Below are 25,507 nucleotides of genomic sequence, written 5' to 3' on the forward strand. Positions count from 1 at the left end.
CGAAGAGCTGCTGCTACTGCTGCCCTTGAACTCCGGCGGTCGGCTCCTCCGGATCCAGGCCTAAAGCCCACCGTGAGACAATTCTGGACTCGAAAGCTTGTCTGCTTGGGCGTGGGCCCCACCCTTGACAAAATGCTCCCCTCAGCCTTGCAGAATCGGCTGGAGTCATTTGACACTCGACTCCCGCGGACTTCCGGTAAGGACAAAACCGCCGCCATTGCTCTTTGCCCCGGACGGCAGCCACCTTGCCTCCGCTTGGTGCAGTGAGAAAGACTGGTTCGAAGCGTCGGCGGAAGAACCCGCCTGCTGCCCCGCCCCAAGAACGAACCATGGCATTTCTACGGGGTCGCAGTGATGCCATGCTGACGCAAAGTTGACGCTAACGAAAGTTCTCGAACTACTGAAAGGAATTCTGGTCCAACAGCTAATTCATGGAAAGACTTAGACTGTACTCTGGCCCGACCTCGCCCCAAGATGGCGCCGATGTAGGAGAGGCCTACAAACCCTTATGGCGTCCCAGTCACGTGACATTTGTGTTAAAAAGAGATATATATATATATATATGCGATGCTTCCACACATGATGGTCGGGGAGGGGCGGGAAGGGAACCGATTTTATGCCGTAGTAGCGTTGCTCATGACACTCAACGCCTCCCACCCCGTGGCCGGCCTGAACGGTTGTAGGCCCGTATCTTGTATACTGACATTGTTTTAAATAAAGGGCCTCTTGAAAGAATTACGGAATCAGTGTCATGACTAATCACATAGGTTGATAAAGATTTCTTCTTTTGAATAAAAATGATTGTTACTCCCAAGCAATAGAAAATAGATAATGCAGTCCCCATTTGCCTGAATCTTTTTTGATTAACGGAATTTGTACCCATCACACCTATCTTTTTCCAAGAGTTGTTAAACAATGGTCAACCATAGCTCAGGGTATATGCCGAACGCAAGGTATGGTATCTTGCACCTTAATACACGACCGATTGAGAAATGCATGTATGACAAGGGAACCCGAATTTAGGAAATGAAATAAATTAGAGCATCTTTGTCTTGGACAAAAAAAAATAATAGGTCTGTGGTATCACCCATTCCTGCGACTAGCCTGGTACGTGGTAAGTAGAACTTTTTCGTGTCTGCGCGCGCTAGGGTACTTTGAATGCTGCACATCCCCTCCCCTCTTTTTCCCCTCTATAGGTCACGACGAAGCTCCGACTGAAGAATGAAGTGGACATGGACCGCACCGAGTTCAATATCAGGGAAAATTTAGACAAACGTTGTGAGATAGTGCGTGAAGTGCAGACCACCATTGAGAACATGAGAAACTGTATGGCATGATTGTGCGTGTGTGCTGTGATTACACGGTATGAATGTGTGTGCATCTCATGCTTAGGTCACTTGAAGAGAGCATCACTGTATGATTGAAATGCTCGCCATCGATCAAAGGGAGGAGAATAAAGGGTCCGACACCCCCTAGGATAAACTACAAAATACTGAAAGTACGCAGCATGCATAGGAAAGGAGGACAGGAAAGGAGAGGTCCCGATGCTCAACGTAGCCCTGAGTCTCCATCTTAAGTTTCTGCGCTTGATGCATGTACTGTCACACCCTATCCGGCATTTGTGTGTACGTGATCACCGAATTTATGTCTTTTCCCCGCTTGTGTTTTCTTACATGGAACAGACCCATGCTACTCCATGTTGTGTGTGCACCAAGTGGCCTATTATCTTACCCATGTCTCTCTCGTTTTGTGTCGTATGTATGCCAAATAGCCTACTTGATGCACACCTCTCTCTCTCTCTCTCTCTCTCTCTCTCTCCCTCTCTCTCTCTCTCACTCCCTCCCTCACTAAAAAGCCTTCTTACCCTCTTTTCTGTTTGAATAAATTAACGACACATACCTCCTCGGTAAGTGTATAATTGGCCTGGAGCACGGTGGTGTTCGAACAAATTGACTGAAACAAAACGACCGTACTTTGCCACGTTACTACCTCTCCTTTCTACAAATATTGAGCTTAATTGGCTGAGAAAAGAAAGGACAGGTAAGACGACTGATGTCTCCCAATTTGGCCCTCATCACGGGGACTATATGTCAGTGGTTTCCGTTTTTTCAGAGCTTTAACAACACCATCTCCACCGCCCAGAATTACCCCCACCCAATTACCCCGAAATAGAATGTCTAAAGCACCCCGTTCTCCCAAGATAACCCCAGCCCTATACTAGCCGCCTCAGAGTATTTCGAACGAAACAGCTGATGACCTTATTCACTAATAATACATCGCCTAAACTGATAAAGGGTTACCTATTGTCGCCAGCAAAAATAATGCTTAGCTTATGTTCCTCCCCGAAATGGATACTCGTGAACCCGTGACAGTAGCACCTCGCACTTTCTTTTCATAAACTTAGCAGTCCTCGGAAGGAAATATGTAGTAACAAAACTTGTGTTGAGACGAACGAGCCTCTGCCGGAGAAGCCGGTTCGAATTTTTAATAGACTAGAAGGTTGACAGATGTCAGGCTTCCTGCAACCAGTATCGGGCGCAGAAATCGGCACCTAGAGGGCCAGACGATGGACAGGGACACCCACAGAAACTTGCACCACAGCAATGATTAATAGATTAGTAACGCACACACCAACATCAGAGTTAACAGACACCAATCATACAGCAACCGATAAAAGCATGTCCGCAACTACTCGGTGGTTGGGAGAGAGGATGAAGTATGTAAATGTCTTCCCTGACAACTCTCTAAGATTTTTGTTTCTTGTACCCATTTAAAGATAACGTGCTGCCATCGGAAGGGAGGGGTCGGATGTGACGCACAGCCTGGCTGCAGACCATGGAACACCTATGACATCGACCAAGGGGGAAGCTACGAAGCAAAAAGGGCGTGAGACGAGACACCATTTTCAGGATGATAAGCGCGAAGGGCTACATCGAGGCCCCCCTGCTCACTGACCAGCGTGCCTGAAGTCTCAACCCGTCGGGCCCGATTGATGGGCCCAGTGCTGGAAGATTCTGCTCCCCTTGGTCCACATTTTTTGATCCGATCCCACTCCACCCCCTCTTCCCTCGGCATCCCGAAGCACGTCACACCCTTCTCTCTCTCACCCTCTTTTATATGGATTATGAATCTGACTTACCTACAGAAGAACAAAAAGCAGGTATCCTGTCTCAAAGTACCTATGGTGAACTGTGTTAAGGAACGGGGCTGTGATCGGAGAACAGTGAATGGTCACACCCTGCAACGTGAGAAATTGGATTTGAGCTGGACCTTAGCTCCACCGCCGGTGCTCAACAGTGCCAACGAAAGAAGAACAACAATAAGAGCTTACCAGTGATGGCTCTTTATAAAAAAGGACACTGGAAAGAAGAACCCATGTCAAAATTGAAAATCCTCTCCCAACCACCTTTTTATATTAACTATCTTCCTATCAAGTTTTCATGATGTTGCATCAATCACTTCCGACTGTACACTGAGATGTTGAAGAAAATGTAACTTTGCATAGTGACATTCATACAACACCAGCCATGTACACGACTATACTGACTATTTTCGATCCACACAAAGTCTAGGCCTTAAGTAATGTATGAAATATCTCTTGTTTTGCCAGAAACATCCTGTTTGCTTTACAGTATCCTATTTGTGCTCAAACAAACTCCCCTCCTCCTGTCCCTGGGCCTGACATGCGGCACAGCTGATGTAACTCTGTATGTACTACCTCCTCGCCTACTTTATCACCTGTATGTAACTATAAGCAAATGTGTCTGATTACTCCTGCCTGCCCTAAAAACTCTGTATCTTTAAGGAATGTACGAAAGACATTAACGATATTATAGCTGAAGGTTAACGAAGATAAACGTCGGCCAGGCAAGCTGGCGAGATATGTTAAAAGGGAGGACTGTGGAAATTTCGCTCGCAAACTGAACATTATCTGCGCCATCTTGCCTCTCCCCAGCGCCACGCACAGCGAATGCTCGGCCGCCATTTTAGGCACCCCACTCTCTCCCCGCTCATTCTCGATCGCCAGCGCTTTCCCCTGGCGCTGCAAGCATCCCCCGCGCGCCGGCCACCCCCGCTCTCTCATGCAGGCCGTAAACCCCCTTCCTCTGCGCCCCATTGTCCGAACTGGTCCCAGGCCATCACCTAGCCCTGCGGATGCAGTTTATTGCCCCTACTGTAAGGGAAACACCCCACATCAAAGGGATTACAGTAGATCAAAACCCCTACCCCCTGAGACCCGACCGGTCACACACACCCCCGGGAATTGGCGGAATACCCTGCTGCGCGATAGCCATCTCCTACTGCGGGTAAGGCGGGGACTTCTACTGTAGCTATGTGTGGGATCGGATCTGAGCCGGGGCTTCAGGGGATGTTCTCTCATACATCAAGGGAATCTCAAGAATGTACTATGTGTAATAAAGCAATAAACCTGTGTATAAGAGACCAGGTCTCAGAGATGCAGTTAGAGCACCTCGTGACGATACCTTGCTGTCTGATCTGATGTGTTCTGCTCCGACGGAATAAAACTTTGTTTCCTGCCTTCCAGTCTCCGGCGCCTGCCTCTTTCATTGGTAAATTATCGAGTGGTAAGAGACGCGATTACCGCCGGGCAAATACTTGAAAGGTTATCGTTTGAAACTGCCGCTACCATTTAACAGTACGGCAAGTCTTTTTTCTTATTTTGATCCAACCCGCTTTACCCCCCAAGGGCTGTGCTTTGTTTAGAGAGGTTCTATTTCTTAAACCAGTTTAGTCCTGCAAGGGATAAGAGGTCCAGCATCAGTTCCTGTTCCGTCACCACAGTTGGAACCAGGTGAGTGCATAACGGAAGGCCAAGCATTTCACGCTTTCACTGTTCAGACGACATGAATAACCAGATGCATGATCAGGACCTGGCCCAGGCCCTTCTGAAGATGCCCCAAGTGTTTTAGATCTAGCAAGGGCCTTTGGAGATGTACAGCATGAACCTATGACAGGGGCAACAACGAACTGGTTCGTTGTCACCCTCGCCACTTACCATGCTTATCTGATGCAGTTACTTGGGCGGTTCCCATGGGTGCACATCGGGGAACAACCTTTACAACGCAACTTTTACAACGCACTACCATTACAACGCATTTTTTACAACGCATAATCCATTACAACGCATGACATTACAACGCATGACACTACAACGCATTTTTAAAAACTACCTTTACAACGCATTCCATTACAACGCATACTACCATTACAACGCATACCATTACAACGCATAATATTACACTATACTATCCAACACTTACCCTACTGATGCACCCCCTGGAGTTAGAATAGTAATTTTTACCCCTATACTATCCAACACTTACCCTACTGATGCACCCCCTGGAGTTAGAATAGTAATTTTTACCCCTATACTATCCAACACTTACCCTACTGATGCACCCCCTGGAGTTAGAATAGTAATTTTTACCCCTATACTATCCAACACTTACCCTACTGATGCACCCCCTGGAGTTAGAATAGTAATTTTTACCCCTATACTATCCAACACTTACCCTACTGATGCACCCCCTGGAGTTAGAATAGTAATTTTTACCCCTATACTATCCAACACTTACCCTACTGATGCACCCCCTGGAGTTAGAATAGTAATTTTTACCCCTATACTATCCAACACTTACCCTACTGATGCACCCCCTGGAGTTAGAATAGTAATTTTTACCCCTATACTATCCAACACTTACCCTACTGATGCACCCCCTGGAGTTAGAATAGTAATTTTTACCCCTATACTATCCAACACTTACCCTACTGATGCACCCCCTGGAGTTAGAATAGTAATTTTTACCCCTATACTATCCAACACTTACCCTACTGATGTACCCCCTGGAGTTAGAATAGTAATTTTTACCCCTATACTATCCAACACTTACCCTACTGTTGCACCCCCTGGAGTTAGAATAGTAATTTTTACCCCTATACTATCCAACACTTACCCTACTGTTGCACCCCCTGGAGTTAGAATAGTAATTTTTACCCCTATACTATCCAACACTTACCCTACTGTTGCACCCCCTGGAGTTAGAATAGTAATTTTTACCCCTATACTATCCAACACTTACCCTACTGTTGCACCCCCTGGAGTTAGAATAGTAATGTTTACCCCTACACTATCCAACACTTACCCTACTGTTGCACCCCCTGGAGTTAGAATAGTAATTTTTACCCCTACACTATCCAACACTTACCCTACTGTTGCACCCCCTGGAGTTAGAATAGTAATGTTTACCCCTACACTATCCAACACTTACCCTACTGTTGCACCCCCTGGAGTTAGAATAGTAATTTTTACCCCTACACTATCCAACACTTACCCTACTGTTGCACCCCCTGGAGTTAGAATAATAATTTTTACCCCTATACTATCCAACACTTACCCTACTGTTGCACCCCCTGGAGTTAGAATAGTAATTTTTACCCCTATACTATCTAATACTTACCTTAAATGTAATTTAATATTATGCATTGTAATGGTATGCGTTGTAAAGGTAGTATGCGTTGTAATGGTAATGCGTTGTAAAGGTATTTTTTAAAAATGCGTTGTAGTGTCATGCGTTGTAATGTCATGCGTTGTAATGGATTATGCGTTGTAAAAAATGCGTTGTAAGTGCATGCGTTGTAAAAGTGTGCGTTGTAACGTCATACATCCGTGCATATCCTGTCCTGCACTATTCACTCTTTGGTGATTTGGGACATCAAGCAAATGCTTCCACTAATTGAAGTGCTTACCCTGTTCATGACACAATTACCTCTGCAGTCCCAGTGCCTTTGGCCACACTTAAACGTTTTCTTGGGGATAGTAACAAATTTGATGCCTTCTGGAGTCAGTGTCAGTTGCAGTTTCTTTGTAAACTAGGAGCCTTCCCCTCTGATTCAGCCAGGTTTGCCTTTATCGTATCCTACCTCGGGGGACAACTGCTAATTGGGCTATTTTACTCATTGAAAAGAACGACCCGGTTTGACATTATTTTGAAAGTATTAAAGAGATAATGCGCTGGCTCTTTGCCAAGCACATCTTTGCCCAGGCCAGCAATAATGAGTCGTTAAACCTATGTCAGGGCAATAAGGATCTTCTTACCTATATTAATGCCTTTGGTAAACTAGTTAGGGAAACGCAGTTGCCTAACAAAAAAATTACTTACCTCATTTTTAGAGGTTTGAGGGATGACTTACAGGATTCCCTGGCGCACAGTGCAGATTTACCCTCAGATTGTGCCGAGTTAATTGATTTAGTTGTTAGGCTTGACCAATGGTTAATGGAATGAGAACGAGACCACTTTCGGGAGAACCCAAACTGCTGGTTGTGGGGTCACAGCGGAAAGAGGCAGAGTCTAAGAATCAGGATTGTCCAGAACTTATGCAGATCGGGGACTTGTGTGGCCCCCTGACAAGCAAGGAAAAAGAACGTAGAAAAAAATTAAACCTGTGTTTGTATTGAGGTAAAGCAGGGCATTTTGTATTGGAATGCTCCGCTAGACCAAAGAGAATTCAGAAAGCTAGCACCTTGACATTTGGCCCAGTGCAGGAAAACTATAGAGCCCGGCTGACACATGGGTTAAACAGTCGGGTGTGGTTCTTGAATGGACCCCCATTACCTGGCTAATGCTTCACATAAGATCCCACAACACTTAATGATTTCAGTCACCCTCATCATCTCACTCTAACAGAAGCAGGTTCTGCCCATACTCGTCGACTCTGGAGTTACAGGCAATTTCTTAGACTTAGCCTTGGCCAGTTATTTACACATCCCACAGGTTAGGAAAATGTACCAGAGCATGTTAAAGCTGTGAATGGCTCCGAGCTCTCTTCTGGGATGATTGCAAATCAAACAATTCCATTATCTATAGTATGTGTGAATGGACATACAGGCACGTTGACCTTTGATCTCATAGACACACCTACCTTTGGGGCTATTTTAGGGATCCCTTGGCTTCAATTGCACAACCTTGTTGTTGCTTGGCCCCTCCACCTTGGGATCCCATTACTGTCAAACTCATTGTTATAATTACGCATAGGAAGCCCCTTTTCTCTTGGCTTGTGATGCCTTAAAACCAGGGCCCTTGAACCAGCTTCCAGTAGAATACCAGGTTTTTCAAAACGTCTTTGACAAATGGAAACCAACAAAACTACCTCCCTATAGGGAGTTTGATTGTCGCATCGACTTGTTGCCAGGTGCTGCACTACCCTGCAGTGAAGTTTACACTCTCTCTGAGCGGAGACATAACGTTTAAGGAATATCTAGATGACATGTTAGCCTTAGGGTTTATACAACTTCTCCTGCATTATCAGTGCTCTTCTTCATTTTGAAGAGGGAGGGCAATTTACGGGTATGCATAGATGACAGAGCCTTGAACAAAGGGAGCGTAAAGATTAGATATCCATTGTCTTTAATTCTAGACTTTGTTAGATCAGGTGCAGAAATCCACTGTGTACACTAATTTGGACTTGCATGATGCTTACCACAACATTCGCTATAAAGAAGGTGACAAGTGGAAGACTGTCTTTCAAACTAAGTTCAGACTTTTTTAATATACAGTCATGCCTTTTGTGTTATGTAATACTCCAGCGACCTTCCAGTACTTCATCAATGTGGTCCTGCATGACTTGCTGGACATTTGCGTTGTCGAATATAAATCGACAACATCTTGATCTATTCACAAAACATGACTTAGCACAGAAAAAATGTCAGGACAGTCTTGCAACAACTCTGAGAATATGCTCTTTTTTCCAAATTGGGCAAATGTGCATTTATACCCATTCTGTTCAGTTTCTGGGGTATCTCTTGTCTCCAGAGGGGGTGCCCATGGATAAAAAAAGGTCCAGGAGATTTTAGATTGCCCAGCACCGACCACGGTAAAGAAGAAGTACAGAGCTTCTTGGGTTTTTCACTTTTACCAAAGATTTATGACCCACTTTCCTGAGATTGTAAGTCCCACCACTAGACATTTACGTAATAAGGTACCTTTTGACTGGTCCCAGGAGGCCAATGATGTCCTTAACTTACTTAAGGAGAGATTCCCCACGGCCCCTGTGCTGAGACATCCAGACCCCAAGCACCCTTACTTTGTGAAGGTGGATGCTTCCCATGTGGCTGTGGGAGGAATTGTATCACACCGTGACAGCACCACAGGACACATGCACCCAGCTGACATTTCTTTGCAAAAACATTATTGCTGGCAGGGCAGAATTACACAGTGGCCGAACGAGAGTTGTTGATAATTAAATTATGCTTTCAAGAATGGCAGCATTACCTATTCGGTGGCCAGCACATTGTCACAATATAGGCTGATCATAAGAATCTTCAATTACTCAGATCTTGGAAAGCCTTGACCCCTAGTCAAGTGAGGTGGTTATTATTTTTCGGTGAGTTCAATTTCGTCATCACCTATCGACCAGGCACTGAAAAGATTAAGGCCGACTTACTATCTAGATGGGGTTACACAGATCAGGACCCTCAAAGTCAGACAACACACAACATTGTAGACTCAGAACATATCAAAGGTCTCTGCAACTAGGAATCTTTCCCAGATAAGGTCAGGGAGATTATGAATCAAGAAGATATAAAATCTTGGGTGGCGGGAAAGGACAATCATGTATACAATGAGCTTCCTTCTTATAGTACCACCTCATATGTCCCCATGAAAGAGCTGAGACAGGAAGCTCTAACCTGGTGTCATGACACTCCATTAGCAGGTCATCTAGAAATCCAAACAACATTAGCAAACTGTCAGCGATGGTTTTAGTGGCCTATGTTAATCCATCATCGTTCTTTAGCTCACTTTGCTATCCCAGCTTGGACCCAGTCAAATGCAAATCAGTCTTCCTGGGACCAGACCAGCCCGAGGGACACCTGATAAGTCTCATTGACAGGACCACGTTCTCTGTATTCTTTAAATTGGGGTGTGAGGAGGCGAAAAGGTGTTCTTCAATATCATTAAAAAAGCATGTTCAGCAATAACGTATACAAATAATTTGGTATAAAATGTTTGAAAATGTTGTAAACTCTAGCATTTCATAAATTGAAAACAGAGCCAGTAATGGCCAGTAAGTGTTGCATGCCCTCCATCAAATATGTGCACTTACCAGGTGTAAAACCCATACTAAAGAGATACAACTCACCATTGTACACTGTGATACCAATTATAACAACGGTTATAAGTAGGCCGATGGAAACAGCTGCCGAAATAGGTCTGTGCATCATCTACAAAAGAAACAGATGTCCGTCCAGTGATAGCTCATACAATGCATACCTCGGACCCACCAAAAACATATTTAAGTAAGCCTATATTATGAAGAAAATAGAACACTGCCTTCTGATGATATGGCTGATCTGTTGGGCCCAGTACGCTTCCCAAACATAGGCATTAAGAACAAACACTATGAATTGCTGACAGATATATATTATATATATATATATGAGAAATCACCAAATCATCTAGTGTAGTGGTTCTTCGCCTGGGGATTGTTTCATGGTTTTTGTATGCATTTAATGTATTCCTGTTTCTGTATTTTTTAGCATTCTTTATTAAAATCATAGAAATGGCTTTAGTTGTGGTCCCCAGCTTTCAGTCCTGACACAGTGGGGCTTCATAGAAGAAAAAAGAAAAAAGATAAGAACCGCTGGCGTAGTGCACAGCACATTAACCCTTTCGGTGCTTATGACGGAATGGTTCTGTCATGAGCACGCGTGCTCATATGCTCATGACGGAACCATTCTGTCATGTGCACAAGCGCACTGTATTCCTCTGCTGTAAACAGATTTCCTTTTTTGCTTCAGGAGGTAGGGGAGAGCTTCCCCAACCTCCCAAGGCATTTTTTTTGTTTTCAATGTAATGACTATCGCATGGCACGCTGACGTCATTACATTGAAAATGAAAATGAAATTAGCGGATCAGTTTCAGTTTTAGTGCTCGTGGGGCTATCTCAGCCCCCGTGCACTGAAGCACACGGGAGAAGTATCAAAATCTCCCCTTTCCATTGGTACCCCCTCTCTGGTGGATCCCAGCTTGGGGATCGCCCAGGAGGGCGATCCCCAAGCAGGGATCCACCCACTAGGTACCAGGGAAGGGGGAGCGGCCATTTGGGCAAGGGTCTTTGCTCCCCTATTTAAAAATGGGGATATTCAGTCTTTCTGCCCCCCGGGGGGCACTAGCCCCCATTGTGCCCCCCCTCAATGCAGAAAGCACCCTAGAATCCAGGGTTTGTTTTTTTATATAATTCAGGGGTGGGGGCTGCCCAGAATGGGCATAGCAATGCCCCCACCATCCCTCCTCCAAAAAATGCCCAGGAGGCAGATGGAGGCAGCAGACCCTGATCGGCCCCCAGGGAGGGGGGCAGAAAGCCCACTAGGCACCAGGGATTATTATTTTTGTTTCATACACATACATATTGGAGCTCCTCAAACTGGGCATGCCAATGCCCACACCCCAAAAACATTGCCATGGTCTTTCTCCCGCCCTCCGTGAGGCAGATGGGGGCAATAGCCCTTTATCTGCCCCCCCCCCCCCCAGGGGGACAGGAAGCCCACTATGTGCCATGGATTTCCTTTTATTATACTTAGGGGTGGGGGCTGAGCAGAGTGGACATGCCAATGCCCCACTCCTCCATAAAAAGTAGCCATAGTCTTTCTGCCTCTTCTGGGAGCAGGTGGGGGCAATAGCCCCTGATCTGCCCCCATCCCCCAGAGACAGAGAGCCAACTAGGTGCCAGGGATTATGCTGGTTTTTTGATACGTAGGGGTGGGCACTGCCCAGAATCGGCATGCTAATGCCCCCATCCCCCAAAATAAATGTCCACAGTCTTTCTGGCCTCCCTTGGGGGCATATCGAGGCAATAGCCCCTGATCTGCCAACTCCCAGGGCGGCAGAAAGCCCAATTTGCACTGACCTTTTTTTTGCAATGGTCCTAGCTGTGGATTTTGGGCCATAGCGCATGCAGCACCTTGGGAAACCTAGCAAACCTGTACATTTTTTTAAACTAGACACCCAGGGGAATCCAGGATGTGGTGATATCTGTGCCTCCCACCAGGTTATGTTACCCAGAATCCCTTGCAAACCTCAAACTTTGTCAAAAAATCACTGTTCCTCACATTTCTGTGAAGGAAAGTTCTGGACTCTGCGGGGAGCCACAAACTTCCACACACCCAGCTTTTCCCCCAAGGGTCCCGATGCAAATGGCATCTCACTTGTATGGGTAGGCCTAGTGCCTGCGACAGGAAACATCCCAAAATGCAATGTGGACACATCACATTTTTACACTGAAAATGTACCCTTTTTAGGTCTCGCCTGACCCAGCGCATGCGCAGATCTGGCAAGACTTTTAGTAAGGGTTTCAAAAAATCTACCATGGCCGGCCTACAGCTTGCGTGCATGTGTGCGGGCACGCGCTTACGACCAGAGGCGCCATATGGCTTTCCTCGTCATGCTTATTAGGTGCATCACTCACTGCGCATGATCACGACCACTTTCACTTTCGCGACCGCTTTGCTGTTCTCAGTGAGCCAGTATTATCGCGGACGCGTTACTTTTACGGCCGTGCACCTTCTCCTTGTCTTATCTGTGCCTCTCCTCCTGTTATCCCTGGCGCGAGCGGCACGCCGTTTCTTCTTGTCTTTCTATTCTCCATCCCCTCTCTCCTAACCTGCGATCTTTCCTCTCTCTCACCTTTATCCCACCCCCTGCACTTTCTTCCTGGACACCGTCTTTCATAACATTTTAGTGTCTCTCCGCTGCTTTGGGAACCTTCCCCTCTTCACCACGCCCCTCCCCTTTACCTCCTTTTTGCACTTCTTATCTCATTTTTCTTTCATGGCTCCGTTATGATCCCTTCTTTCTCCCTCATTTTCATCCACCTCTCCTCCCCTTCCTCTTGCTACACACCTCTTTTCTATTGATCCCTGTCTTCCCTTCAACCCCGTCTCACCCCGTGCTTCTCTACATCTGTCGTTATTTCGCCTCCAGCATCAGATTTCCTTGAGCTCCTTTTTTTTCCACCTGCTCTGCTTTTTGCCGCTTCCCCTTCCACCTTCTCCCCATTTCACCCACTCACTTAGCCCCCCTCTCTTTCGCCTCCTCGCCCCTCTGATCTCCCCTTCTCTCCTGCTCGTCGGCCTCCCCTTGTCTGCCTCTATATATTCCTGTTCCACTTCGCCCCCACCTGTTTCCCCGCTGTTGACCCGCTCTCATTTCGCCCTGCACCCCTTTCTCACGGCCTCTCTGCACACCCGGCCTCTTCCTTCCAGTCACATATGCTCCCTCTGGCCTCTCTTTTTCCTCGTTCCTCGATATCTCTCCAAGGCCTTTCGCTCACCCACTTCCTTCTTCCCCCATACTTCATTTACCCATCTGCTCACTGTCTCACTTCCTGTCTGCATCGGTTTCATCCTCAGTCACTTTCTCTCGCGTCTCCCCTTTTCACAAGCCCCATCCCTGTCTCTCTCTCTCTCGCTCCCTAATGCCTTCTTTTTCTAATATATTTACATCCCTCTTACTCACCTGGCTCCTCCCTTTACTTCGTTTTGCTACCTTCCCTCCCCACTCCTTTGCACCCTTCTCACCTGTATCCCTCCCTGTGCCACCTTCCCCCTGTCACACCTGTATCCTGTGTCTCTTCCTCTCTCTGCTACATTCACCCCTCCCCACCTTGAAACCCTCCTACTCGCCCCTTTTTGAATCTCTCTGCACCCTCCCTCCTTTCGCGCCCACTCTCACCCCCTTCTCACCTTCTGTCCCTTCTAGCCCTCCACACTCTCCCCCCTCTCACCTGTATCCCTCGCTGTGCACCCCCCGCCCCCCTCCTCTCGCTACCAGCAGAAGTTGCTGCCCTCATAAAGACCCGCTGACTTTAGCCCTGTCCGGCCGCCCCTCAGGCCCCCGCCAGCTCGGGATCGGCTACTTCTCTAGTGAGACCTGCAGAGAATGAATATGGGGTCAGTGGTTGCCAAGGACACGTCTCCTTGGTAAACACGCTGGCTGTGATGAGAAGCTTCCAGCCCCAGCCATGTCTGGCCCACACAGCTCTGATGAGAACGGGTCCACACTGCATGCAGAGCATGTTCTCGCTAATACCAAGCCTGCTGCTGTTTAGAGGCCTCGGCACCATCATAATATATTTTGAGGCCCCAGACACCGCCACGCGCGGGAGTAGACAGCAGCTGATTGCGATACCGCGTGTAAAGGGAGCACTGATGCAGTCACACCTTGATACAGACACTCAAGGACTGCCAAAGGGACTCTTTTCCTCAGACCCTGCAGTTTGACAGCACCGGTGCTTGTGCTATAAAATCTATGCATAGGTGTTGAAGCTAGCATTTTGTGTTTTTTCATGTCAGCTGACGCATTTGAAATCATTGGTTGGTGGCGGAGACTGGAGCTACTGTGTTTTCTCTTTCCCATAACACTTTATTTTTAAACTTTGAAACAGGCGCTTGTGACTTGGGGCCCTACATAGTTATTTGTATAGGGGTCTGTAAAAACTGCTGACAGGGCTGGTGCTGCTAGATGCTCCTCGTGCTCTGCCTTGCACCCTTCTACCCCTCTGCTTTGCACCCATCTCCCCCTCTGCCTTGTACCCTTCTCCCCCTCTGCCTTTCACCCTTCTCCCCTTCCACCTTGCACCCTTCTCCACCTTGCACCCTTCTCCCCTCTGCTTTGCACCCTTCTCCCCCTCCGCCTTGCACCCTTCTCCCCCTCCGCCTAGCACCCTTCTCCACATCTGCCTTGCACCCTTCTCCACATCTGCCTTGCACCCTTCTCCCCTTCCACCTTGCGCCCTTCTCCGACTTGCACCCTTCTCCCTCTCTGCCTTGCACCCTTCTCCCCCTCCACCTTTCACCCTTCCCCCCCTCCACCTTTCACTCTTCTCCCCTCCACCTTGCACCCTTCTCCGCCTCCACCTGCACACTTCTCCACCTTGCGCCATTCTCCTCCTCCGCCTTGCACCCTTCTCCCCTTCCACCTTGCACCCTTCTCCCCCTCTGCCTTGCACCCTTCTCCCCTTCTGCCTTCCACCCTTTTCCACCTTGAACCCATCTCCCCCTCTGCCTTGCACCCTTCTCTGCCTTGCACCCTTCTCCCCCTCTGCCTTGCTCCCTTCTCCCCCTCCCCCTTGCACCCTTCTCCCCCTCCCCCTTGCACCTTTCTCGCCCTCCGACTTGCACACTTCTCTACCTTGCACCCTTCTCCCCTCCGCCTTTTATCCTTCTTCCCTCTGCCTTGCACCCTTCTCGCCCTCCCCCTTGCACCCTTCTCCCCCTCTGCCTTGTACCCTTCTCCACCTTCCCCTTGCACCCTTCTCCCCTCTGCCTTGCACCCTTCTCCCCTCCGCCTTGCACAATTCTCCCCTCCGCCTTGCATCCAAGCATTGGCATAGCCAATAGGTCTTGCTTTTGGGACCTTATAAGTATTTAATTAAGCAGCACAATATCCTTGGTGCAACAACACCAACTGTTGCATGGCTAAACACTTATAAGGTCCCACAGGCGAGACCTATTGGCTATGCCAATGCTTGTTTTTGATATGTGCATAGCTGTGGATTTTGGACCCTAGCTCAGCCGGCACCTAGAGAAACCTAGTAAACCTGTATCTTTTTTGCAAACTAAACACCCAGGGGAAGTCAGGATGGGGTGACTTGTGTGGCTCTTACCAGGTTCTGTTACCCAGAATCCCTTGCAAACCTCAAACTTTGTAAAAGGAAACACATTGTCCTCATATTTCTGTGATGGAAAGTTTTAGAATATGCGGCGCGCCACAAACCTTCACCCACCCAGCATTCCTCCAAGTCTCCCGATAAAAATCATACCTCTCTTGTGTGGTTAGGCTTAGTGCACTCAACAGGAAATGGCCCAAAACATACTGCTAAGACTTCAAAATTATCGATCACAAATAAACTTGGTTTTGCAAGGGAGTCACCTGTGCCTTTGGTTCCGAGCTCGGTGGGCATCTAGGGAACCCTACTAAACCCAGACATTTCTGAAAACTAGACATCCTGAGGAGTCCAGGAAGGTGTGGTTTGCGTTGATCCCTCAAAGTGTTCCAACCCAGAATCCCTTGCAAACCTCAAATTATGCTGAAAATAAATCATTTTCCTTAAATTTTTGCCTGATATCACCACACCAGCACAAATAGCCTACCACCCAGCATTCCCCTTGGTCTCCTGATAAAAATGATACCACACTTATGTGGGTGTCTAATGCAGAGTCAGCCTAAAAATGAACATAAAAAAAATATAGCGCTTAGAGCTTACTGTGCTATCCCCTCAATCTCTATGTTTTTGGCCCTTCTCAGTAGCCGGCCCTTGCCCCACACACACAAGTGAGGTATGATTTTATTCAGGAGACTAAGGGGAACGCTGCGTAGTCGATATTTTGTCCCAGCACAGTAACCCCACACGGAAATGTGAGGAAAATGTGATTTTTATTTTAGCTAAATTTGATGTTTGCAGGGGATTCTGGGTAAGAAAACAATGGGGGATCCACGCAAGCCACACCTCCCTGGACTCCCCCTTGTGTCTAGTTCTCAGAAATGTCTGGGATTGGTAGGTTTCCCGAGATGCCTGCCCAACCTGGTACCTAAAACTCAGGTGCCCCCTTGCAAAACCAGGTTTTTTTGTGAGATATAGGGGGCATCTGCGTTTTTGGTCATGGGCTCGGCGGCCATCTATGGAAACCTACCAAACCCACACATTTCTGAAAACTAGACATGCGGGTGAATACAGGGAGGTGTGATTTGCATGGATCCCCCAAAGTTTTCCTACCCAGAACCCCCTGCAAACCTCAGATGTAGCTGATAAAATCACTTTTTTCTTACATTTTTGTGTGGGAAAGTTGTGGGATCACTGGGCTGACACAAATTTCCTACCACTCAGTGTTCCCGAGGTCTCCCAATAAAAATGGTAACTCACTTTTGTGGGTGAGGTAAGCACCCACAGCAGGGAAGGGCCTAAATCGTATTGTGGAGACATCAAAATTATCAATCACAAAATTACCTGGTTTTGCAAGGGAGTCACCTGTGATTTTGGTCCCGGGCTCAGCAGCCACCTAGGGAAACCTACAAAACCCAAACATTTCTGAGAACAATACACCCGGGGAAGTTCAGGGAGGTATGGCTTGCATGGATCCCCCAATGATTTCCTACCCAGAATCCTATGCAAACCTTAAATTTAGCTAAAACAAATCACATTTTCCTCACATTTCTGTCTAGGATCACCACACCGGCACAAATGTCCTACCACTCAGCGTTTCCCTCAGTCTTCCGAGTAAAATGATATCTCACTTGTGTGGGTGGAACAAGGGCATGCGACTGTGAAGGACCAAAAACATAGGGATTGAGGGGATAGCACAGCAAACTCTAAGCGCTATATTTTTTTAAAATACGTTTTTAGGTGATTCTGCATTGGATACACACACAAGGGAAGTATCATTTTTATCGCAAGACCAAGGGGAACGCTGGGTGGTAAGACATGTTGCTGGCGCAGTGATCCCAGGCAGAAATGTAAGGAAAATGTAGGATAACTATGGACTCCTCAGGGTGTCTACTTTTCAGAAATGTGGGGTTTTGGTAGGTTTCCCTAGATGGCCACCGAGCCCAGGACCAAAAATGCATGTGCCCTCTTCCTTGCAAAACCAGGTTGTTTTGTGATAGATAATTTTGATGTTTCCACAATACGTTTTGGGCCCTTGCCTGTCACAGGTACTTGGCCCACTCACACATTTGTGGTACCATTTTTATCGGGAGACCAGGGGGAATGCTGGGCGGTAGGAAATTTGTGTCAACCCAGAGATCCCACAAACTTCCCACACAGAAATGTGAGAAAAATGTAATTTTTTTCAGCTAAATTTGAGGTTTGCAGGGGATTCTGAGCAGGAAAACATTGAGGAATCCATGCAAGTCACACCTCCCTGGATTCCCCCGTTAGTCTCGTCTCCAGAAATGTTTAGGGATTGGTAGGTTTCCCTAGATCGCCGCCGAGCCCAGGTTCAAAATCGCAGCTGACTCCCTCGCAAAACAAGGTATTGTTGTAATTGATAATTTTGAAATCTCCACAGGATGTTTTGGGCCGTTTCCTGTCACGGGCACTAGGCCCCCCACACAAGAGGGTTAGATTTTTATCGGGAGACCTGGGGAATACTGGGTGTGTGGAAGTTTGTGGATCCACACAGATTCCAGAACTTTCCATCACAGAAATGTGAGTAAAATATGTTTTTTTATTTTTACAAAGATTGAGGTTTGCAAGGGATTCTGATTTGCATATAACTGTGTCTGAACTGGGGTGGTAAAGTGAGCTAAAGAATGATGACGGATGCAACCCAGATCTGTGACTGGGGGTGAGTTTTCAGTGCTCCATCCATCATCTCCTTGTGTTTGCTTTGTTTGCCCTAAGTTGTCAGGGTTTGCTCAGACGTGGGTCCCTTGCTCACTTTGCCACTGGATTCAAGCTAGCCTGGCTGATGAGGGCTGTTAGCCCGAAACCGGTCCCAGGATGCTTGTTTCCAGTCCAGGGAAGACATGGCTTGGCTGTTTGGGCTGGACTGTTCCCATGAGGCACAGGGTCAAGACTGATTTGCATATAGGTGTGTCTGAACTGGGGTGGTGAAGTGAGCTAAAGAATGATGATGGATTCAACCCAGATCTGTGCCTGGGGGTGTCTGAAAAGTTTCAGCGCTCCGTCCATCATCTCCTTGTGTTTGCATTCTAGGTAACACAACCTGGTGAGAGTCACAAAAGTCACCCCGTCCTAGATTCCCCTGGATGTCTAGTTTTAAAAAATGTATAGGTTTGCTAGGTTTCATTAGGTGCCGGCAGAGCTACGGTCCAAAATCCACAGCTAGAAACATTGCGAAAAAAGGGTCAGTTTTTACTGGAAAAATGTGATGTGTCCACATTGCGTTTTGAGCCGTTTCCTGTTGCGGGTACTAGGCCTGCGACACAAGTGAGGTACTATTTTTATCAAGAGACTTGGGAGAATGCTGTGAAGTGGATGTTTGTAGCACTCCGCCGACTCCAGAACTTTCCATCTCAGAAATGTAAGGAAAATTTGTTTTTATTTTTACAAAGTTTGCAAGGGATTCTGGGTAACAGAACCTGATGAAAGCCACACAAGTCATCTCATCCTGGATCTCTCTTGGTGTCTAGTTTTCATAAATGTATGCATTTGCTAGATTTCCCTAGGTGCCGGCTGAACTTGAGCCCAAAATCCACAGCTGGCACATTGCAAATATAGGGTCAGATTTCTGTGGAAACGTGATGTGTCTGTGTTGTTTTTTGGGCCGTGTCCTGTCACGGGCACTTGGCCTATCCACACAAGTGAGGTACCATTTTTATCGAGAGATTTGAGGGAATGCTGGGTGTGTAGAACTTTGTGGATCCACACAGATTCCAGAACTTTCCATCACAGAAATGTGAGGAAAATGTGGGGTTTTTGACAAAGTTTGAGGTTTTTAAAGGATTCTGGGTAACAGAACCTGGTGAGAGCCACAAAACTCACCCCATCCTGGATTGGGGTGACTAGTGTTGAAAAATGTACAAGTTTGCTAGGTTTACCTAGGTGCCGGCTGAGCTAGGGTCCAAAATTGAGCCGTTTCCTGTTGCGGGTACTAGGCCTACCCACACAAGTGAGGTACTATTTTTATCAAGAGACTTGGGAGAATGCTGTGAAGTGGATGTTTGTAGCTCTCCGCCGACTCCAGGACTTTCCATCTCAGAAATGTAAGGAAAATTCGTTTTTATTTTTACAAAGTTTGCAAGGGATTCTGGGTAACAGAACCTGATGAAACCCACACAAGTCATCCCATCCTGGATCTCTCTGGGTGTCTAGTTACCATAAATGTATGCATTTGCTAGATTTCCCTAGGTGCCGGCTGAATTTGAGCCCAAAATCCACAGCTAGGCACATTGCAAATATAGGGTCAGATTTCTGTGGAAACGTGATGTGTCTGTGTTGTTTTTTGGGCCGTTTCCTGTCAAGGGCACTTGGCCTATCCACACAAGTGAGGTACCATTTTTATCGAGAGATTTGAGGGAATGCTGGGTGTGTAGAACTTTGTGGATCCACACAGATTCCAGAACTTTCCATCACAGAGATGTGAGGAAAATGTGGGTTTTTTGACAAAGTTTGAGGTTTGCAAAGGATGCTGGGTAACAGAACCTGGTGAGAGCCACAAAACTCACCCCATCCTGGATTGGGGTGACTAGTGTTGAAAAGTGTACAGGTTTGCTAGGTTTACCTAGGTGCCGGCTGAGCTAGGGCCCGAAATCCACAGCTAGGCACATTGCAAATAAAAGAGTCAATTTTCACTGGAAAATGTGATATGTCCATGTTGTGTGTTGGACTGTTTCTGTTGCAGGCACTAAGCCTACCCACACAAGTGAGGTACCATTTTTATCAGGAGACTTAGGAGAACACAGAATTGTAGAGCAAGCGTTATTACCAATTGACTTCTTTGTATTTCTGCCTTCCAAATGTAAGAATGTGTAAAAAAGAAGTCATTCTGAAAAATGTCCTCTAAATCACATGCTTGTATGGGTACCCACAATTTCAGAATTGTGCAAATACCCACCGTTACTAAACTCTATATTTTGTTCACATTTTGGAAATATATAGGTTTCCTTGGTACCTATTTTTCACTCTTTTATAGCTTCCTAAATGTATTGCTATATACCCGGTACACAATGAAAAACCATTGCAATACACAGCTCAGTTATTGGCTCTGGGTGCCTTGAGTTCTTGGTGAACCTACAAGTCTTATATATCCCCACAACCAGACGGGTCCAGCAGACGTAACGGTATATTGCTTTTAAAAAATCTGCAATACTTAGAAGACGTTCCAGGTGAAAATGTTGGCACAAATGGCTGTTTTTTTCAGCTCAATATCAATATTTTTTTATTTTATGTATTAGTTTATAAAGCAAAACCTTGAAGGATCTACACAAATGATCCCTTGCTGAATTCAGAATTGTGTCTCCTTTTCAAAAATGTATAGTTTGCCAGGATCCATTATTGCTTTTACACCCATTTCTACCACTAACTGGAAGGAGGTTCAAAGCACAAAAAATAGGAAAAATAGGCAATGTCCCAGTAAAATGCCAAAACTGTGTAGAAAATGTTAGTTTTCTGACAGAAGTCTGCCTGTTCCTGAAAGCTTGGAAGATGGTGATTTAAGCACCACAAACCATTTTTTGATACCTTATGCAGGGGAAAAAACAGACGCTTTCTTCTACAGCATTTTTTTCCCATTTTCCTAAAAACAAAAAAATTGCTGTATTTTGGCCAATTTCTCGGACCCCTCCATAGGAATGAACAAACCCTGGGTACCTTTAAAATCCTCAGGATGTTGGAAGAAAACGATGCAAATTTGACATGGATACCTTATGTGGACAAAATGTTACAGGGGCCTAAGCGCAAACTACCCCAAATACCCAAAAATAAGGCTTAGCGGGGGGAAGGGGGGGGAGGCCTAGCAGCGAAGGGGTTAAGGTTCGATGCACTTTGCTGTGTGTACAGGTGCTTGAACTTACGGTCCCAAGGTACGGTGATTTCTTACAAGTAAGAGATGAATTGGTGAAGTTGGAGGTATCATTAATGTTGCTGAAGCCTTCATGAAGTGAAGGAGCACGCCTGTAACTTATGTCGGCTCTTTCACAATAAACATCACATCTACAAAAGGATGCCTTGGTGTGATTTGAAGCGTACGCACCAGAAGAATATTACTGCAAAAACTTCCAAAATGTTGTATCATATGAGCGTACACAATCGGAGAGCTAGTTTGGCCTCAAGCTCTTGTGTTTTCTTCGACTATTGAATTTTACACTATCGAGGTGTTCGCCTATGCCTTGGAGCGTCCTGGTCTCCCGATAAAAATGGTACCACAATTGTGTGGGTGGGCAAGCGTGATGCCAATCACCTCTTAATTGAACGATTAACCTAATGATGTGTGTGTATAAGACACCTGAGACAAGAGCTGAGGCATTAAAAAATCATACATATTACACGTATTTTATGTGTACACAACCGTAATTTAGTTTTTCACTGGTGACATTTGGCATGTATAAAGTTTCAAGAGGTTAAATATTTCATCCTTGAATAAAAATACCAAGGAATTACTGATAAAATGCAGTTTCTAAAATAATGTCTTTTAAACTAAAATACAAGAGTAAACACACATTTAACCTCCTATCATGAACATGTAAAAGAGAAACTCTAGCAAGCCGCCAATCTGGGCTAACATGCTTCTCAAGAGCCACGCCCACTTCAACGAAATATTACCAGCAGGCTAGGCTTCCACTCCTCTAGAACGACGCCCATTGGTGCATCTCAAGCAGGGGCAGCTCGTGTGCCTGGGCGTCAGATCTCCGGCCCTCCAGTTTTCAGAGGCATGTGGATGAAGTAATTTACACATATGAATATGTGACCTGAGTGTGTACTGAAAGAATTTCTTCTTATACAGCACACATCCTGAGCTTGTGTCTTTCAAGGCACTCTGAGAAGTGCTAATGAAGTCATTAGCACCAGAGGCGGGCAGCAATTAACAGGGTCAGCGGAGCCAGAGCCGAGCCCAGAGTGGGCCCTGGCTCTAAGAGGTTGTGCACGAGCTGAGCCTCAAAAATATTTGGCATGCAAATCATGCAAACATCATCTTAGAATGTAATGAGGGTCTTCAGAATTCAAATAAACATGTTTCTAGTACACTGGAGCGCTTCACTTTAGCACATCCGGAATGAGGCATTTATTAAAAGCGATAGATTTAAACATGAACTTGGGTAACATTCCCTTCCCCACCCTGAAGACAATGTTATCCGTGACTCAGAAGCAAGTCCGTTGTCATGTGGACATACGTGTTGCCTTGATTCTATTACAGGACCGGAGGCTTCGTATTATGCTTCTCTTTCTATTTATTGCTACTCACAGCAGCCAATGAAAACTTTTCTTATGTAAAACAAACAACATTTCCCATGATGCATATACCACATCACTTACTGCAGGGCCCCATAAGAGCCAGTAACACCGGAACCAGTCCTCTTTCTTTGCTGCTCACGCAGACAGTTAAGTTGAGAGCTCCGTTTCTTTTGGGACATTATTGATGGTTTATGTTATGGCATTGTGATTGCGAGCTAGTTACCATTGGCAGACTTGTGGCGCGAGCGATTTCAATTGTGTTATGTTCGCGCGCTCGCTTACAGTCCCGATCCATTTGACGAAGTGACGCGCTGAGGCGCTACGCGTCCCCGGTTACAGCGGGGGAGTCAGGGCCATGGATTGCAGCGAGGGCTGCTCCGGCACAGTGATTAACGTGTGAGGCGGCGCTTAGAACGCAGCACCGGTGTCTCCGGGCAGCGCGTGAGCGCGCGCTGGTTACTGGAAAAGGTTTCAAACAGGCACGGTACTGCCCCGCCTTCGGCGGGTGATTTGAGGAGAACTAAGTGGCGCTCAGGCTTCCCTTGTCTGCCAGTGACACCAGGAGCCTTATTTGTTTATTTATTTTGCTATCGATCGTGTTTCCACGTGCGTAGCCCAATCGGGCTATTTTTAGTAGGATTTGGGCTACGCACGTCGTAACTGCCCGGCTTTAGGTGTTTTGCTTTCGTTTTTTGCCATTCTGGCTGCGTTTTTCATTAGAGAGCACTGATGACGCCTGGCTGGCTGCAAAAATGACCTGGGCCTGGAGGGTGCAAACCTCCTAGGATTTGATTCTTGCTCTTTGGCTCCACTACGCCCTGAGGGCTGTAATAATTAATCTACAGCTGTTGCTGAGGAGCTAGGTACCGGTGCTGCTGTGCGGTGGGTTGGCTCCCCCCTTGGATTATCCCTCCTTACTATTGCTTTATGAGCAAATACGTTTACAAGTTTGGTTCCAGTATGGATAATTGGGTACATTATGAGGAGGAGGATGATACCTTGTATGAAGAGGAGGTAGGAGGACCTGCCATTGAAGATAATATTGTTGAGGGCCTGGACGCTTCCGTGCAGGAGTCGGTCAACAAGGCCCTGGAAAAGGCTGTCCCGGGAACTGTACAGCAAGCTTTGGCGACTGCTTTAAAGCCTATTACTAAGTAGCTGGAAAAATTTGCGAAGCAGCATGGCTTCACTAAACAGCCAGAGGGGACGTCAGGAGACTCCCGGGCTAAGTCTTGGTCGCACTCCGATTCTTATGAGTCACTTCCGCGCCCGGTTAGAGAGCGTGAGAGGGTAGAGGACACTGACTCAGAGTCTACTTCCACCTCTTCTGACACCCCGGATGACTCCCTTCCTAGGAAGAAGTCCCGGAAGGCCAAACATGTGGAGCCTTCCCCGCCGGCCCCCATGCCCTTTACATTCAACCCCTCGGATATCGTTCACTCCAGATCCTCGGACTGGTTGCCCGCCCCCGAGGTGGCTGCGTACTTGCAGGAGAATTTGCGCAAGGGTTTTGATAAGGAGGTGCGCAACAGGCTGCGGTCCGAATGTCCCAGACCGGACCTCTCGGAAAAGGTGGCGGAAACGACGGACATTGATCCTAGCATGCTTACATTCCTGAAAAAATTCGCCAAAGACCCCAAGAAGGGGATAGATCGCGCTTGGCGTGGTTGCCAAGATAAGCTCCTGGACGTGGTCGGACCCCTAGCGAAAATAATGGAGATGGCTCTGGAGGCACAGGAATCGGGGAGCACGATTGATTCCCATGTGCTGGCAGGCTGGACCCAACGGGCTATCTGCCTGCTCGGGAAAGCCAACTGCGCGATTTCAAATGAGCGCAGGAAGTCAATATTGATGCGCATGGACTCTAATCTTACAGAGTTGGCTGCGGCGGAACCTGGGCCGTTGGCTGACGGCAACCTCTTTGGTGACCGGTTCGTCAAGGACGTTGCAAAGTACGTGGGCACGTTCACGACCCTGGATAAGGCTCAGGCCGGGATTAAATGCGTTTTCCACGCCGGTGTTTTCAACAGGGCCGGACGAGGTTGGGGACGCTCGTTTGGCCATCAGCATTCCCAAAGTCCTCAGCGAGGAGATTTCGGATGTGGCAGAGGTGATTGGGACTCCACCCGCGGTGGCACCTTCTACCCCACCAGGCAGCGCTTCAACAAGCGGCGCTTTAACAAGGGATCCTATCGTGGAGGATTCCAGGCCACCGAGTCCTCAGGTGAGCGCTCCAGATTTACTTCCTCTTCCCTTGGGGGGGGCGTATTCGGTATTTCTATCACAATTGGGTTCAGATCTCACAAGACGCATGGGTGTTACAGACAGTTCAGGGGTTCCACCTAGAGTTTTTTCAGACTCCCCGTCAGGTACATCGCCCCAGACAGCTTTCTTTTTCCCAACTCGAGTGCGATTTTATAGATTCAGAAATAGAAGAGTTGCTGCGGAAACGCCCGATAGCACCTTGCAACGAGGGCCCTCGCGGTTTCTGCAGCAATGTTTTTCTGGTGCAGAAGAAAGGCGGTGGTTACAGGTTGGTACTCAATTTGAAAGATTTCAACCACTTTCTGACCTACAA

At 46.9% G+C, this 25,507-nt stretch overlaps 1 protein-coding gene across 1 annotated transcript in view; it reads right to left on the reverse strand.

Moving 5' to 3' along the window:
* Positions 1 to 25,507, reverse strand: part of LOC146812959 (early activation antigen CD69-like) — a 327,451-nt gene that overhangs the window by 298,078 nt on the left and 3,866 nt on the right. Inside the window, exon 2 of the mRNA XM_085619995.1 lies at positions 10,159 to 10,240. Coding sequence (XP_085476121.1) covers positions 10,159 to 10,240 — 82 coding nt within the window. The remainder of the gene's footprint in view (positions 1 to 10,158; positions 10,241 to 25,507) is intronic.

This window comes from Triturus cristatus, chromosome 7, assembly GCF_964204655.1.
Source record: "Triturus cristatus chromosome 7, aTriCri1.1, whole genome shotgun sequence".
Classification (NCBI taxonomy): Eukaryota; Metazoa; Chordata; class Amphibia; order Caudata; family Salamandridae; genus Triturus; species Triturus cristatus.